Raw genomic sequence first — 18,520 nt, 5'->3', positions numbered from 1 at the left:
TTTGATTACAACTTTACATGTCACTTAATAGTTATAGAAGAATAGAAAAATCTAAATGGAATATTCAATGATAGTACACACACCATGCTGGGTCACATTTGTTAGGAGCTGTATCTCTCTCAGTCCCCTTAACCCACAATCCAGTCAGATTCCATTTACCTGAAAGCTACATCTTAGCCATTCTTAGAAATCCTTTTCCTGTCCTAAAAGGAAATTCTAAGGAGTTATGGTTCAGGGTTACCTTTATTGTCACAGTCTCATTACCAGAGATTCATTTCTTCTACTGATGAGTCCTTCCCTTTCTCTCTTGGTCCCTGCTTGCTTGCCACCTACTTTGTTTTACTTCCTAGTTTTTATGCTCTCCATGGTCTTGGCTGCTTGCCTAATTTCTGACCTGCTGTTTGTCCTAATTCTCATTACTTATATGTGTCCTGATTCAGCTTGTTTATTTAGTTTGCCAATGATGCTTCTGTTCCTTCAGTGTATAACCTTGGCTTCCCACCTCCTACATCGCCCACACACTGGTCTGACAAAAGCAGTGATCCATTAAAAATGATCTCATTGTCTCTGGCAAAAGCACCAATGGATGCTGCTGGAGCATTTGGTTACTTTCCATGACATCAATTACAAAAGATTAGGAATATAATTTAGCAACCTTCAATAACCACCTATAATACCTTATAGACTATTTCTATAGATACCTAACTGTTCTCCTTGCACAACCTTTGCCCTGTGTAGTTTATCCTTCATATACCACATCATTCATTTATTCTCCTTGCACAATCTTTGCCCTGTAGTCATTCTTCATATACCACATCATTCATTTATCAAAAACCTTTCCCAATGTCAAGGATAAAATGTAAATTTCATGTCTTTGAGTTTAAGCCCTACTAAAACCTGGCTATGCCCTACTTTATTCTGTATGAACTCAGCTATTACCAATATTACAGAAAAACCTTAAGAAGTACTGACCAAAGTTTTAAAAAATGACAAAAGAAAAGAAAAAATAAAGAATTCCAGAAAAATAAGGGAAGATTTGTATTAATTTATTCAGAATAGAATGCACACAAACAAAAAAAAAAAAAAAACACTACCACAATAATGAAACAAAAAGAAGTCAAACACTAAATAATTGAGGGGAAATGGTCTTTGATAGGGTACAGTAAACATAACTACTTCATAACTAGGAGGTAGAGGACTACTATGGCAGAATACTGTATACATTTTAACATGAGTCACTATAATGGGTATTTTTGCTTAATAATAATAATTCTTTCTTACAAGAATGGATCCAAAGCCAAAGAGAGACAGGCAGATGTTAGGAATGGAAAAGTTGATGCTAAGCATTTGGAAAATGAATCATCACTAGCCTTCTCAAAACCACTGTATGCTTCACCACAACCTCTGACCCTCTTCTCCACTTTGTACTCCCAGACCAAATAACTGGTTTTGATTTCTTATTGACAATAGTGCCTTGTCTGTCCGATGGTCCCAACGATGTTTTTCTTGGAAATTATCCTGCATCAAACTAGCCCCTAACCCTGTACCAAAAGCTCCCTGCTGAGGTTATAACTCACCCACAGAGATCATTTCTACAAAGAGCAGTTTATAATGATTACAAAATTTTTTTTCCCCTGAAAATCTAGGGCTCTTCAGCCCTATAAGAATAGTTTTTAACTATTTTCCCCTAAAGTAAATTACCTTATATTTTTCCAAATTAAAAATTAAAATGGTTAATGGCTATGGATTTTAGACCGAACACAGAAGAAAACAACTAGTTGATAATGTACAAAAAGAAAACTAGGGGAAACTAATCTCAATATAATGCCACATCCAAAAGAACTCACCATTATTTTTTTCTTTAAAATTCCATTAATTGTCTCCAATTTAGTAGCTTCACCCTAAATAAGAAATGAGGGGGAAAAGATTAGATATCTATTTAACAAAGAGTGTTACTTTAGAAAAACATGAGAAAAGTTCTGTGTCTTAATGTCCTAGATACAAGCAAAATAAATAAATAAATAAATTTCAGCTCATGTAAGGCAGACGCTAACCAGTGATATTGTCTTCCTATCAAAATATTCTACCACATAACTTAAAAACTACATATGACTGATTATGTCTTGAAGTTTAAAAGAGGTGAATAAGGATGCCTAAAACCACCATGGAACCTTTGACTCAAAAACCTATTCTAGAGATATGGGTCTCTTTTATTTTTTAGGTATTCTAAAACAGAAAATTCCACTCTTACTTTGGGAATTCAGTCCCATTGAATAAAAGCCCTTCGTGAAAAGAAAGAAATTTTCATAACTAATGTGAGTATCTGATCAAACATATCCAACTAATTTTTCTTTTTCTTTATTTCTTTGTTGTTATTCAGTCATATCCAACTCTTCATGACCCCATTTTTCCTTTTGGAGGGGCAAAGAAGACTGAACAACAAAAATGTTATGCAGCTAGGTTGTCCAGTTAATAGAGTACCAGTCCTGAATTCAGGAAGACTCATCTTTCTGAGTTCAAATGTGTCCTCATACACTAACTGTGTGATCTTGGGCAAGTGATGTAACCCTGTTTACCTAAGGAAGGAAGAAGGAAGGAAGGAAGGAAGGAAGGAAGGAAGGAAGGAAGGAAGGAAGGAAGGAAAGAAGGAAGAAAGGAAAGAAGAAAAAAAGAAAGGAGAGAGACAGGGAGGAAGGGAGGGACAAAAAAAGGGAGGGAGGGAAAAAGAGAGGGAGAGATGAAGGAACGAAGGTAGGAATTACAATTAAATGGGGAACAAGAGGGAGGAAGGAAAAATCATTTATTAGCCAATTACTATATGGCAGGTGTTTTACAGATATCATCTCATTTAATCTCTGTGACAACAATTTGAGATAGGTGTTATTATCATCCTTATTTTGCAGTTATGGAAACTGAAGCAAACAAAAAATAAGTAATTTGCCCAATATCATACAACAAGTAATTTTCATGGGCTGAATTCAAATGCAATTCTTCCTAACTCAGACCTAGCACCTTATCCACTTTTCCACCCACTGGCTGAAAAGGGCAGTTAGGAGTAAAATGGTTTGGAAAGGAAAAGTGTTAAACATATAAAAACTTTGATCTCATCCTCATTCTCATCCTTATCACCATTACCAAATATTATAATTTTTAAGTCTCACTATGCATGATGTTATGGCTGATTTTATTCAAATATAAATCAACTCTGTCAAGTAAGTAATAAATGAAAAAAAATGTCTATAACCAAATTATTAGCTTTCTATACTGGTTTAAAAAGAAAAGAAAAGAAAAGAAAAAAAAAACCAACTCTTAAATGCAGCAAAAGCCTATTGGAATGGCATTCATATAATTGCCCTTGCTCAATAAGAGATAATTTTTTTTTTTTTAAATCTAACAAGGAAATGGCATACCTCTATGCTTTTAATGCTGCTTTCAACAATGTTTGCAATTCCCATATGAGTCATATTATTCTTGATGTTTTCTTCAAGAGCATAGATTTCATCCCATTTAATAAGAATTTTGCATCTCTTTTCTTCAATCTTCTCAGCCAAATCGGGTAACTTTTCTTCAATCTTTTCACTTTCAGATGACTCTGAAAATATAAAGAATTTACCTTATAGTGGTCTGTCTTAAAATTGTATTTACTTTAAGTGTGTTTTAAAGTAATGTCCAGGGACAACTCCAAGATTTTTGAGAGCTAGTAATAAATCAGAAAGCAAACAGAATTCCATATTTGGAAGAGGTTAGTTTCTAAAGGCAGCATGCAAGTCAACAATTGTGTATAGTCAAAAATCATCCTTTAAAATTCAACAAATTGACTATAATGTATATACAGTAATATCTTACTTATACTATAATGTATATACAGTAATATCTTTAAATGTATCTGAAAAAGGTTTGAGTCACTTTTAAAGGAAGACAATTTAAAGGAAGACAAATAGATCTGAGATGGTTACCAAAGTGGGGAAAATGTACATAAGTTTTATTTTACACAATGCCCAAGAGCCAAGAACCAGGACTTCTATCCAAATAATAGAAAATCAAAGGAAATATAGCAGGGATCTTCTAGATTACCTGTATGCTAGAAGACTAACTAAAGTCATCTGTCTCAATGCTTTCTCTGGAAAATTACTTAAAAATAAACTGTGGGTAGAAAGAAGGGTAGATTCTAGAATGACAGATATGCTCAAGAAAATTAGATTGAGGGAACAGAAATTTCATTTTTTCATTCTAATTTCAAGGAATATGTTCCCTGAGTGGAATGCCTGTCCAGATTATTTAAAATGTCCTGTGTATGTGTGTGTGTTTTCTTGTTGAGCTCTGTAGGTGAATTCTTTATAATGTGTGTGATAGGATGTGCCATGGTATTTGATTCTGAGAGTGATAATTGCTAAGGAGCTATTCAATTCAAAGTGTTCTCTAACACTAAAGTACCAGAACACCTAATTGGGAATGAGGGAGGTATGGTCCTTTGAGAAGGGAAAAATTACTCCCTTCAGATGAGAAGCAATCATTGGAGATTGAAATAACTGACTTGTAGACACCACAGCTTTGATCTTTACTCTTTTGTCAAATTATTTCAAAGAAAAAAGAAGAGTTTGAAGAGAAGGAAGCTAAAATCTTCTGGGAAATTACTTTAGCAATTCGGTGAAGCTCGGAGGAGAAAACAAGCATAGAACAAACTCTAAGATATGAAGGTGGTTTCAGGACGTTATCTGTATCTGAAGACAGTATTCAAGCCTTCCACAAGATGATACCTCTCAACCACTTGGTCCCATCTTATCTCACACTAATCTTCTTTGTGTACTCTCTACTCTTCATCTAGTTTCCTCCTAAATCAGGGGTTCTTTATCTGAAGTCCATGAATCTTGTTAAAAAAATTTTTTTGAGGGGTAGGGATGAACTGTATTTCAATATGGTTGATTTTCTTTGTAATTTATTATATCATCCATTTAAAAACACTGTGAGGAGTCCATAATCTTTTAGCAAAGGGGTCAATGACTATTTTGTGATAGTTCTCTGGCATAAGGGAGTCTTTCCTAAGAGGACAAAGAAATTTATTGCTAGAAATCACAAAAAGGCGAAAGGAAAGAGAGAGAGGAAAAATGAACAGGATATACAAATGAGAATGTATAGCCTGACATAGAGCATAACTCACATAAGGACAACATTGCATCAATGCATAGCACATACCCACATCCGATCTCTCTCTCTCTCTCTCTCTCTCTCTCTCTCTTTGAATGTCAAGGACCAGGGCAAAACTTTACTTTGAAAGTTTATTATCAGGGAGGAAAATAAGCTGGTGTTAAACAAAAGATTATTTGGGGAGTTGGCATATCAGAGAAAAAACATGATGATGGTAGACAAAATATTATTTTGGGGAGGCAGTTGTACTAACCCTCAAGAAGATGATTGTCTATATCTTTCCAGAAATACTTTCTATAAGCTACATCTCCCTTAATGGGAGAGTGCCATGGTGATTTCAAGAACTGGTCCAGCTGTTTTAGAAAGCAACTTTTAACTATATATAAAAATTTACTAAACTGAGTACACCCATTGACCCAAGAATACTAGTATTAGGTATATCTCTCCAAGAGATAGGACATATGGAACAACATGACATAGGAAAACAATCTCTTTGTTAAAAAGCTATTAATATGTTATATTTTTTGTTTTAACTAAGAACCAGAAACAGATAATGCACAGAAATTGGTTGTTGTTCAGTCACTCAGTAGTGTCTGACTCTGTGTCATCCCATGGACCATAACATACTAACTTCCATCTTTCACTATCATGCGTAATTTGTCCAAGATTATGTATAAATATGACCTAAATAACATCCTTTATGAATATAAAGTAGAAATGATGAAAAAATTTAAGGGATTAGATCTGGTAGAAAGAGTGACTGAAGAACTATGGACAGAAGTCTCCAATATTGTACAGGTGACAAAAACAAAATCATTCCAAAGAAAAGGAAGAGCAAAAAAATAAAGTGGCTGTTTGGTGGGGACAAATAGCTGAGGAAAAAAAGTAAGAAAAAAAGTAAAGGAGGAAAAAAAACAAGATATGCCAACTGAATACAGAATTCCAGAGAATAGCAAGGATAGATATTTTCATAAATGAAATGGAAAAAAAATGATAGAATGGAAAAAAAAAAACCGGAAATCTATTCAAGAAAATTAAAGATATCAGGGGAAAATATTTTACATATGCATATAAAAATGGGCATGTTTTTATAAAAGGCAAAAATGGTAGGAACCTAACAGAAGTAGAAGAAATTAAGAAGAGTTGGCAAAAATATACAGAAGAACTATATAAGGGAAATATAAACATCCCTAATAATTATTATAGCATCGTTAATGATCTAGAGGCAAACATCCTGGAGAATGAAGTTAAATGGGTCTTAGGAAATATTGTTTACAATAAAGCTAGTGGAAATGATGGAACTCCAGTTGAGTTATTAAAAATTCTAAAAGATGATCTATTAAAGTGCTGCATTCAATATACCAATAAATCTGGGAAACTCAACAGTGGTCGTGGGATTAGAAAAGATCACTTTACTTCTCAGTCTTAAAGAAATGCAATGCTAAGGAATGTTTAAATTACTGAACAATTGTCTTCATTTCACATATAAGCAAGATTATGCTTAAATTTCTATAAACTAGGCTTCAACAATATGCAAACCAAAAAATACAAGAAGAGGAGGATGGTTGTTAAAGGTATAGAGGAAGGGTCCACATTGCTGACATTCATTGGATTATGAAGAATACAAGGAAATTCCATAAAGAAAAACAAGTACTACTTTCTTCAAATTGTCTGAATTTTGCTCATTATCTAAGGCGCAATCGGCTCCAAATGTAATTTAACTTATTACACAGGACTTTTCTACATTTGACTACAAAGTATATAATTAATCTGATTTCAATATTGAATGTCCATGTATAGAGTTGCCTTTTGGGTTATGGAAAAAGAACATTTGCTATGATCAATGAGTTATCTTGACAAAACTGAATTAGTCTCTTCTCTACTTCATTTTGTACTCCAAGTTCAAAGTAACCTATTATTCCAATCAGGTATTGATTCTATACTTTAGTATTCCAATCCCCTACAATGACTGACATCTTTTTTTTGGTGTTATTTCCAGAAGCTGTTTTAGGTCTTCATGTGTAATGGGCTGAAGCTGAGCAAATGCACTTAGGTCCTGTCAGAGCACTTGAAGCTAATTAGCAATTGGACAATACTCTATTAATATATGCTTGGAGAAAGAATGGCCCTGCCCACTCTCTGTGCAAATTGGATGTGTTGTGTAGGAGATTGCATAGAGATTTGGTGGATGGGGTGAGAGAGGCAGAGGACTGCGGGCAGGATTCCTGTTGCAGCTGCTCTCACTTCATTATTGCCATTTTCCCCTTCGCCTCCTCAAAGAATAAAGATCAAGGATTTCCCCTTAACCTGAATTCCTGACTCAGGCTGATTTTAAAATACGCTCTCATCACATTCATGGAACTAATCAACTTTGGCCTCTTGAGAATAGTGCTTAAAGCATAGACTGTACTATGATGCTTAGTGGTTTTTACCTTGCATTCAAACAGATATCATTCTTTTATTTTTTGTGATTATACTCAGTACTGCTTTCCTCAACTTTTTATTGACTATGAGGGCTACTCCATTTCTTCTAAAGGATTCTTGCTCATAGTAGTACACGTAATGTTCACCTGAATTAAATTCGCCCATTCCCATACATTTACATTCACTGATAGCCAATATGTCAATGTTTATTCTTTCTATCTCCTATTGTATTAGATCCAGCTTACCTTGGTCCATAGGTCTGACATTCCAGGTTCCTATATAATATTGATTTTTACAGCTTTGTACTTCCCTTTGGTTACCAGTCACTGTAACTGAACTTCCTTTTAGCTTTGTCCAAGCTGCTTCATTCTTTCTGAAATTACTTATAGTTGTTCTTTGTTCCATGGTCATATATTTTATTATTTTAATACTGTCCATGGAGTTTTATTTATTTATTTTCTGATTTTACTGACGTAATTGGGGTTAAGTGACTTGCCTAGGGTCACACAGCTAAGACGTATTAAGTGTCTGAGGTCAAATTTGAACCCAGGTCCTACTGACTTCAGAGTTGGTGCTCTATCCACTGGCTGTCCCTCCATGGGATTTTATTGGCAAACATACTGAAATGTGTTTCATTTCCTTCCCTACTAGACAACCTTTTGTCAGAATTCTCTACCGTGACCTGTCCATCTTGGGTAACCCTTCAAAGCATAGATCATAGTTTCACCGAGTTATATAAGATTCTACACTGTGAGAAGGCAATGATCTAGGAGAGCACATGGAGGGACACATAAATTGAGGAAATGGCTAAATATATTATGGAACATAAATACAATAGTATTTTGTACCAAGGGACATGAAAAAAATAAAGTTATAGTTACATAGGAAAAGGACTAGGAAAACAAATTATAAAAGGATTGTGATATTTAAAAGAAAAATAACCTTGAAAAACTTAAGAATTTTGGGTGATTGAAAAGATAGTAATGCTTCTGACAGAAAAGGTAAGTCTGAGAGAGAAGGTTTCAGGATCAAAATAATGAGTTTTTGTTTGGGAAGTGATGAATTTAAGATGCTTATAAGTCATCTAGTTGGTAATTAATGACTGAAGTTTCAGAGACTATGCTGGATGGATAGATAGATAGATGGATAGATACACTGATTAATTAATCTAGGATTCATCCACATAGAGTTTATTAAACGATCACAATTAAGTTGATGAGATTACCCTCATCAGATAGTATAGAGGTAAAAAAAAAAAAGAGGGGGTGCAGAATAAAGCTCAGGGAACAACTATGGTTAAAAGGCATAACATACATAAGGAACATGCAGAGGAAACTGAAAAGAAGCAATTAAATAGATAAAAGTTGAAAGATTTGTTATACAACACAACAGAGGAGAGCATAATCATGAGGTAAAGGTGAGCAAAAAAAAAGCTGCAGAGGACAAGAAGGATGAAAAAGGCTCTTGGATTTGATGATTAAGGGATCACTAGTAACTTAACAGCAGGTAGTTTCAGATAAACAATGAAGCTGAAAACAAGAATGTAGAGTAACTAGAAGTGTAAGAAAAAAAGATGAAATATGGATTGTAAGAAATTAGCCACGAAAGGGGAAAGAGATATATAAAATCATAGCTTGTTGCAATGATAGGATAAAGGGATATAGTGTTTTAAAAATGAAGGAAATATGAAGTTTTCTGTGAGCAGCTGGGGAATCTGTTCTGTAACTTATATCAGTGATCCATTCTGATCTAGTTAGATGGTACAGGGGGTAGGCCTAGAATCAGGAAGACCTGAATTCAGATACAATATAAGATATCATTAGTTATGTGCCCCTGGGAATGTCACATAAGCTCTGCCTGCCTCAGTTTATTCAACTATAAAATATTGTAAAAGCATTAGCATCTGTTTTCCAGGGTTATTGAAAAGATAAAAATAATAATTAGAACAGTGCCTTACACATAGGAAGTGATTAATTAAAGCATCTTTTCTTTCTTGCCATTCAAATAGTTAAAAATTTTCATATAGGACCTTAAGATTTAGTAGTATGTCTAAAGTTGTTTTATGTGGGGGGGAGAGGGATATGTGTGTATACACATATACATACACACATATGTACACACATACACACACATTTATGTGTGTGTGTACTCTTAGTCCCAGGAAAATGGCAATAGATCAGTCATGCAATTACTTGCCTGGTGTAGTAGGAGTCCTATCAAGAAACTCTTCTAATTTCAATTCATTTCGGAGTCTGTAAGTACAGAAAAGAAAAGAGTGAATAACAATTTGCATCATTATTCTCCCACTCTATATTTTGCATCCTAATAGCCATAGTATAACAAGAAATATTTTTAATAGCCACTGTTTTTAACTTTTCAAAATTAAACTGGCAATTTGGCTCCTATGCTAAAATAACAAAATTTAAAAATTAAAAATAACTTTGACACTAAAAATGAAGAGAATAAATCACTGGAAAACATAACTGAGTACAATTTCACTAGTTAAAGAGATAATCTTCTAAAGTAAGAACAATTAATTTCCTTTCATTTTCAGCTCATCAATATAGTAAGCAAAAGATGACAGGAAAACATAATGCTGAATGTTGGAGGGGATGTGGGAAAACTAGGTTACTAATACATTGTTGGAGGAACTGTGAACAGATCCAACCATTCTGAAGAAGGATTTGAAACTATGCTCAAAAAGTTATCAAACTGTGCATACCCTTTGACCCAGCAGTGTTTCTACTGGGCTTATATCCCAAAGAGATACTAAAGGAGGAAAAAGGACCCACATGTGCACAAATGTCTGTGGCAGTCCTCTTTGTAGTGGCAAGAATCCAGAAAATGAGTGGATGCCCATCAATTGGAGAATGGCTGAATAAGTTGTGGTATATGAATGTTATGGAATATTATTATTCTGTAAGAAACGACCAGCAGGATGCTTTCAGAGATGCCTGAGGAGACTTACATGAGCTGATGCTGAGTGAAATGAGCAGAACCAGGAGAACATTACACATGGTAATAACAAGATTATACAAAGATCAAATTCTAATGAACATGAATCTTTCCAACAATGAGATGATTGATACCAATTCCAATGATCTTGTGATGGAGAGAGCCATCTACACCCAGAGAGAGGACTGAATGAGGATCACTACATAATATTCTCACTCTTTATTGTTGTTTGCTTGCATTTTGTTTTCTTACTCATTTACTTTTCTTTTTGATCTGATTTTTCTTGTGCAGCAAAAGAATTATATAAATATGTCCACACATATTGGATTTAACATATATTTTAAGAAGTGTAACACAGATTGGATTTTTGCTATCTAGGAGAGGGGATGGGAGGAAGGAGGGGAAAATCTGAAACATAAGACTATGCAAGGGTCAATGTTGAAAAATTATCTGTACATGTTTTGAAAATAAAAAAGCTTTTAAAAATACATAGTAAGCAAATAACTACTTAAGGAAATAAAGTTAAATAATATTTAAAGCTAAATAATATTTCAGAGGAAAAAAGAAAATAAGATTCTGGCTACAGTTTTCATGCACCTAACAAGAATAGATAAGGAAATACTATGTTTGGAGTCTTGGAAATATTCTAAAAAATGGCTTTAAATTTAAAAGGAAGGTGGAGGGAGAAAATTGCAATTGGATATACATCAAGAGAGTAGTTAAAATTTAGGAAGAGTTGTGGCAAAAACTCAGAAGTAGCAAAAACCAAATTCTTTGAAAGTGCTCATACCCAGTTCTTTTTGTAATGATAAAAAATTGGAAATTGAGGTGATGTCCATCAACTGGGGAATGGCTAAACAAGTCATGGTACATAATAATAATGGAAAATCATTGTGCCATAAGAAATGACAAGTAAAATGATTTCAGAAAAACCTGGAAAGGCATGAAGTGTTGCAAAGTGAAGTGAGCAGAACCAGGAAAACATTGTGTCCAGTAAGAGCAGTATTGTACAATAATTAACTGTGAATGACATAGCTATTCTCAATAATAAAATAATCTAAGACAATCCAAAAGGACTCATCATGAAAAATACTATCCACTTCCAGAGAAAGAACTGATAAGTCTGAATACAGATTGAACTATGCAACTTTTTACTTTATTTTTTTCATATTGTTTTTGGCCTGTGTTTTCTTTCACAATATGAGTAATATGGAAATAAGTTTTGCATGATTGCAACCTATGTCAAATTGATTGCCATCTTAGAGAAGGATAAGGGAAAGGAAGAAGAGAGATAATCTGAAATAAAAAATGTTTTAAATAAATGTTAAAAATTGTTTTATATGTAATTGAAGAAATAAAATATGATTTTTAAGAAGAAACTGCTGAGTGACTCCATGGTCTCAGATGTTCACAAAAATGCACAATAGACGGGTATATCATAATGCAAGGACATTAATTTGGCCTTATCACTGGGACTTGATTAGATAAGATTGATGACTCAAACATGACTCTAATGGAGAATAACTGATTTTTTTCTTTTTTTTATACAAAACAATAGTATAGCTATAAATGGAAATAGATGCTCTTCTCGTGACAAAATCCATGAAACAGAAAAGGAAAACATGATGGACAGAATGATCAATGAAAGAAGAAGCAGAAGAGATATTATCATTAGAGTAAACTAACAGACCACCCTGACAGAGAACAGAAATAGATGAAGAATTTAGGAAAGAGACCACAAGTCTGACCAAAAAAAAAAAAAAAAAAAAATACAATATAATAGTGAAGGGTAGAATGAGTAAAGAAAAATGAGTAAAGAATAAGTAAAGTAGAATGAGTAAAGCAGAATGAGTAAAGAATCAGATGCAGAAAAAAAAAACTGAAATAATATGGAGAACAGTGAGTTACTTAGGTTATCTGAAATATAGAATACATAAATAGAAGTGGAAAGAAAACTAAATTGGAAGATTGAGCCTAGTTTCAGAGACACTTAACAAAATTAGTTTTGACTTCATTTTATAGGAAAACAATCATTTTCAAAGTGTTTTTGATCAAGAGAGTAATACAGGATTAGTTGATAGTACCTTGTAGTTTGAATTTAGAAATATAACAATAGAATGTAAACTTATAGAAAGCAGGAATTCTTTCTCCCTTAGCACTTTCTTAAAAAAAAAAATGCTCAGTATGTACTACATTGTCTTGAACATGAAGAAAGCTTTTCTTGAAGGAGAAATTCAATTCAGAACGGCACATATTTATTCACTACTTACTATGGGTAAGATACTCTACTAGTGTAGAACCAGTAATACAAAAAATAAAATATCCCTAGTCTTCAAGAAACTTACACTCTCCTGGAGAATATAACATCAATAAGTAAAGAAAACATCATTTTAGAAGAGAGAGAATACTAACAGTTTGAGGGATCAGAAAAGATTTCATCTAAGAGTTAGCTTATGAGCCAAAGTTTGAAATTTTAAGAACAAGACTGTTCAGGAAGTATATTTCAGGCATTTCTTGGACTCCTCAGTGCTTAGGACAGGGCCTGACATATGAAGTGCTTAATAAATGCTTATTAATTGTTTGAATAAGGACATTCTTTGGAAAGGCTTTGAAAGCAGGATATGAGATGGAAGTTTGAGAGTAGCTATTAAGCTGAAATAGCTAAAATGTAGAGTATGTAAAGAAGAATATGAGTTTGCATTTTATCTTATAGGCAAGAGAGATTACTGATGGTCTTTGAACAAGATAGTGATATACCTGCATTTCTGATTATTTTCATATCTCTTGGAAGATGGATTGGAAAGGTAAGAACTGAAAAGCAATAAGAAAAACTAATGGACTACTGCAATATACCATGTTTTGAACTAAAATCATTGTAATGTGAATGGAGAAAAAAAGACAAATGTAGATTATGTTGAGTTAGAAATTAGACTATAACTCCTTTTTTAAAAAATCATAGACAACTGGTCCATGTGATTCTTAAATCTAACTGAATTTTAACACTATTGCCCTTTGACAAAATTGGCAACATTCTAGTTTTGTCTTAGGTCCAAAATATGGGCTGCTTTTACATTACATTACAACACATTTTGTTTGTTTGTTGGGGCATCTCCATTTATAATGGATTCAAAATAAGTAAAGACCATGATATCCTTTGGTATCAGCTTACCTTTCAAAAGTAAGCTTTCAACAAATGAACCAAGCTACCACCACCTATGCCTCCAGCAAGAGACTGAGTCTCCCCTGAATCTGGACCGAGTGACTGCCCAGAATGAGCTCCCAATATCAAGTGGAAATCCAAGCTAGATAAGTTATGGCTTGGCAAGGGACCACGGGAGTTTAGTAACAGGATTGACAAAAACATACATTATATGAAATATCTCCAGGTTGAGTTGAATCATACCAAATATATATATATATATATATATATTTAAAATAACAAGTTATGTAAAGAATAAAACACTAGGCTTTATGACACTCACTTTTCATTTCTTTCCAAAGCTTCTTTGGCCTGCTTCACAAGCCTCTTTACTTCTTTTCTGGCTGCTTCTATGTCTGAGGTCATCACAGTTCTTTTCTCCATTCCCTTCACTTGAGCCAGTAAAGTCTTGCAGTGTGGTCACACAAAGGAATAAAATAAGACACAAGAGTACATGAAAAATTGCATAATTAGGAAATTTCATTCTTTATTCAAGATGTCCCATGGCCTTTCTAGAATTTTAGGACCAGGCACTTAATGAGTCATTTGGTGGTAGGAAGTTTTTCATCAAAATGTTAGATGTAATGTGAAGGATTTATAATCAGGAGACTCAGATTAAGATTCCAGTCAAGAAACAAGTACCTAAGTGACCTTGAGCAATTATTTAATTTCAGTTAAGAGTAAGTTTTCTTGTCTATAAAATGATGGGATTGGACTAGATGGGCTCTGATTTCCTTTCTATCTCTAAATCTAGGATCTTATGAATGTCTTTCTTCCAGTGACTTTGAGGTTGTGAATTATTCCCCAATAGAAAAATCTGAATATGTTATATTAAGCTTTGTTTATATTTATGAATGAAATAATTGAGATAAAAGATGTCTGTTGACTACCAGACTTGAACATGCTTAGATTATCTCTAAAAGTGATTGATAGATGTTTTGATATGTTTTGTTTTTGGACAGTTTTGTATCACAACCATAGATTAAGCACTATAAGCAGCATAACATGTTTCTGATCCTATAGAGTCCTGAAAAGGAAAGACGTATTCTGTGCCTTTTTTTAAGATTAAAAAAAAAATGGCAATCCAAATGGAAGTGTAGGTTGATTGACACTTTTCCTTCATCAATCAAGTGTTGTCTGAATAATTATACATAAAGAGGTAGGAAATTTTTCTCCTGGTCTTAGAAAAGGAAAAGACAAATTGATCAGTCAATAAACATTTAAATATCAACTAAGTAAGAAATAGAGTTGCAAAGAAAGATAATCTATGCTCTCTAGGAACTCATAATCTAACAAAAGAGAAACAAACAAACAACTATGAACAAACAAGTTATCTACAGGATGGAAGACTTAAGAACTAAATGGACTAGGAAAGCATTAAAATGAGTTAAGAACAAAAACCAATGAAGGAGATAGGGAAAGAACATGATTGTTCATTTTCTATTGAAATGAAGGCCATTTTAAACATGGTATCAGTCATACCAAAAGAAAGTTGATATAGAGTCTTTCTATTGTTATCTTCAAACTTATTTGCTTGTTGATCTTAATCCTTTTCCAGAGGCTAATCAAGAAAGTATGTTTCACAATTTACAGAGCTTAAATCTCAAAGAACCTTTTCAAAAGCCAGGAGAAAGCATATTAAAAGGTAACAATTTAAATGATGTAAGACTACTTAATAATAATAATGTTAAAAAAAAAAAACACACAATATGATATCTAATAAACAAAGCAAAAGAAACTAGTTTGCATTTAAAATAGCATATCATGCAAAGGTAAACATTTTAATTCATGTATAACAAGTCATACTTAAAGAGACCACTGTCTTTGAATCCTATTTTCTATGATATTAAAACAAAATGTAGTAATAAAAAAATCAATAAAGGAAGGCATCATTAAAAAAAAGATAATTATATGAGGATAGGGACAGAGACCAGAGAGCCAGGTGGTACAGCCTCATATACTTCCTAGCAATATGACCTTGAGAAAGTCACTTAACTCTTTTTACATCCATTTTATCATCTGTGAGCTGGAGAAGGAGATGGCAAACCATTCCAGCATCTTTGCCAACATTAAATGGGGTTACAAAGAGAGAATCAGGAGCAAAACAACCAGAGACTAAAATTAGGATTTCATTGGTGTGAGAAAACCCATGTAAGAAAATTCCTTCTTGCAATGCAGCCCTCAGAGGCTTACACGCCTTGCTTTGGGCTCCACAGTGACTGTTTGTCAGAGATAGGATCTGAAACCAAGTTTTCCTGACTTCAAAGTCAGTTTTCTATTTGGCCAGGCCACGCTTGCCTAACTGTGGCACAAGTAAAAAAAATCATAATCTTAGGGATAATACCTCAAACAATTTATAAGACCATAGGTTTACAGATTAACAACTAAGTGGCACTTTGGATTTAAACATGGAATTAAAAAGCAATGATTTCAAATACGGCCTCAGACACTCCCTGAGCTGTGTGATTTTAATCATTACGTAACTTCTACCTTCCTCCCTCAGTTTCCTCATACATAAAAAGAAAATAATAGCACATCACCTATCTCCAAAAATTATTGTAAGGAAACAAAAATAACATTTATAAAGCAATTTGCAAACTTTAAGTAGCTATATAAATGTTGTTATTATTTTGAGCTCAGTGGGAGCTCATCTAATTCAATACTTTTCATTTTATGAGTATAATCCTTCAGGGGAAAGTAGATATTCAATGAAATAGAGAACTTTAAACCATTCATGATGAAAAGACAAGAATTGAATAGGAAATTTGATTTTCAAATACAGGACTCAGGAGAAGCATAAAGAGATAATCAGGAAATGGAAATCATAAGGGATCTAACAAGGTTCAGGGCAAACATAGATATTCAATGACATAGAGAACTTTCAAGCATTCATGATAAAAAGACAAGAATTGAATAGGAAATTTGATTTTCAAATACAAGATGCAGGAGAAGCATAAGGAGATAATCAGTAAAGGGAAACCATAAGGGACATAACAAGGTTTATCTGTTTACATTCCTACATGGGAAGATGATACTTGTAACTCAAAAGAACTTTCTTATTATTATGGCAGTAATATGAAGACAGAGGATATAGGTGTGAGTTGAATATGAAGAGGTAATATCTAATAAATAAAATAAAATAAAGGAGAAAGAGATGTACTGGAAAGATAGAATGAGTGAGAAAGAAATATAATGGTGCAAGTTATCTGCCATAAAAGAGGCAAGAAAAAACTTTTACAGTAGAGGGGAAAAGTGGAGGAGTGAGGGAGTAAGTAAACCTTACTCACCAGAATTGATTCAAAGAGGAAATAACATCCACATTCAATAGAAAAGGGGGAAGAGTGATAAAAGAGAGGCTATATTGGGGGAGGGACTGATCAGAAACATTTTTGAAGAGAGACAGGTTAAAAGGAAAGAGAAAATAGAATATACTTTGTGGATATACAGTTAGAAATAGTAATTATATATATATTTTTTTCCTTATGCATTAATTTATTTTTATTAAAGCTTTTTATTTACAAAACATATGCTTTGGATAATTGTTGATAATTCAACACTGACCCTTGCAAAACCTTCTGTTCCAAATTTTCCCCTCCTTTCTCCCACCCCTTCTTTAGATGGTAGGTAGTCCAATACATTAAATATGTTAAATATATGTTAAAACCAATATATGTTTACATATTTATAGTTATCTTGCTGCATAAGGAAAATCAGATTAAAAAGAAAGGGGAAAAAAAACTGTGAAAGAAAACAAAATGCAAATAACAACAGAGAGAGAATGTTATGTTGTATTCCATACTCTGTTCCCATGGTTCTCTCTCTGGGTGTAGATGGCTCTCTTCATCACTGAACAAGTGAAACTGGTTTGAATCATCTCATTGTTGAAGAGAGCTACGTCGATCAGAATTGAGCATCATATAGTCTTCTTGTTGCCATGTATAATGATCTCTGGGTTCTGCTCATTTCACTTAGTATCAGTTCATGTAAGTCTCTCCAGCCTCTCTGAAATCATCCTGCTGCTCATTTCTTACAGAACAGTAATATTCCATAACATTCATACACCATAATTTACACAGCCATTCTCCAATTTATGGGCATCTATTCAGTTTCCAGTAGAAATAGTAATTTTAAAAAGAATTTTGAAGCAAATTTCTCTGATGAAAGCCTCATTTCTCAAATGTGTAGGAAACTGAGTCAAATTTATTTTTAAAAAAGCCATTTCCTCATTGATAAGTGATCAAAAGATATGATCTATGTTCAAAGGTTTATAAAACCATGCTTATCGTTCTACCTAACAACACTGCTACTAAGTATAAATCCCAAAATTGATTTTAAAAAAAGAAAACCTATATGTATAAAAATATTTATAGTAGCTCTTTTCTCAGGCAAAGTATTGGAAATTGAGGGGATGCCCATCAATTGGGGAATGACTGAGTAAACTGTGGTAGGTGATTATGAAGGAATATTATTATTCCATAAAAAATAATGAACAGGATGCTATCAGAAAAACCTGGAAAGTCCTCCATGACCTCAAGCAAAGTGAAATGTATTGCATACAAAGTACAAAGCAGCAAAAGTATAGGATGACCAACTGTGAATGATTCTGCTATTCTCAACAAAACAATGATCCTAGACCGTTCTGAAGGACTTATGTTGAAAAATGCTATCTATATCCAGAGAAAGAACTGATTTTCTGAATATAGATTGAAGCATACTTTTTAAAGTATGTTTACCAACTTTTTTTTTTCTTGAGGGTTTTTTTTTTTGAGAGGGGGCAGGGGTATGGATCTATATTTC

General features: G+C 33.4%; 1 protein-coding gene across 1 annotated transcript in view; it reads right to left on the bottom strand.

The window, feature by feature from the left end:
* Nucleotides 1–18,520, bottom strand: part of C4H6orf118 (chromosome 4 C6orf118 homolog) — a 65,900-nt gene that overhangs the window by 16,380 nt on the left and 31,000 nt on the right. The window contains exons 7-10 of the mRNA XM_012549458.2: nucleotides 14,007–14,131; nucleotides 9,766–9,821; nucleotides 3,411–3,592; nucleotides 1,848–1,901 (exon numbers count right to left, since the gene is read on the bottom strand). Coding sequence (XP_012404912.2) covers nucleotides 1,848–1,901; nucleotides 3,411–3,592; nucleotides 9,766–9,821; nucleotides 14,007–14,131 — 417 coding nt within the window. The remainder of the gene's footprint in view (nucleotides 1–1,847; nucleotides 1,902–3,410; nucleotides 3,593–9,765; nucleotides 9,822–14,006; nucleotides 14,132–18,520) is intronic.

Source organism: Sarcophilus harrisii, chromosome 4, assembly GCF_902635505.1.
Source record: "Sarcophilus harrisii chromosome 4, mSarHar1.11, whole genome shotgun sequence".
NCBI lineage: Eukaryota > Metazoa > Chordata > Mammalia > Dasyuromorphia > Dasyuridae > Sarcophilus > Sarcophilus harrisii.
Note: the sequence above shows the minus strand (reverse complement) of the source record. Positions and strands in the feature narration are given on the sequence as shown.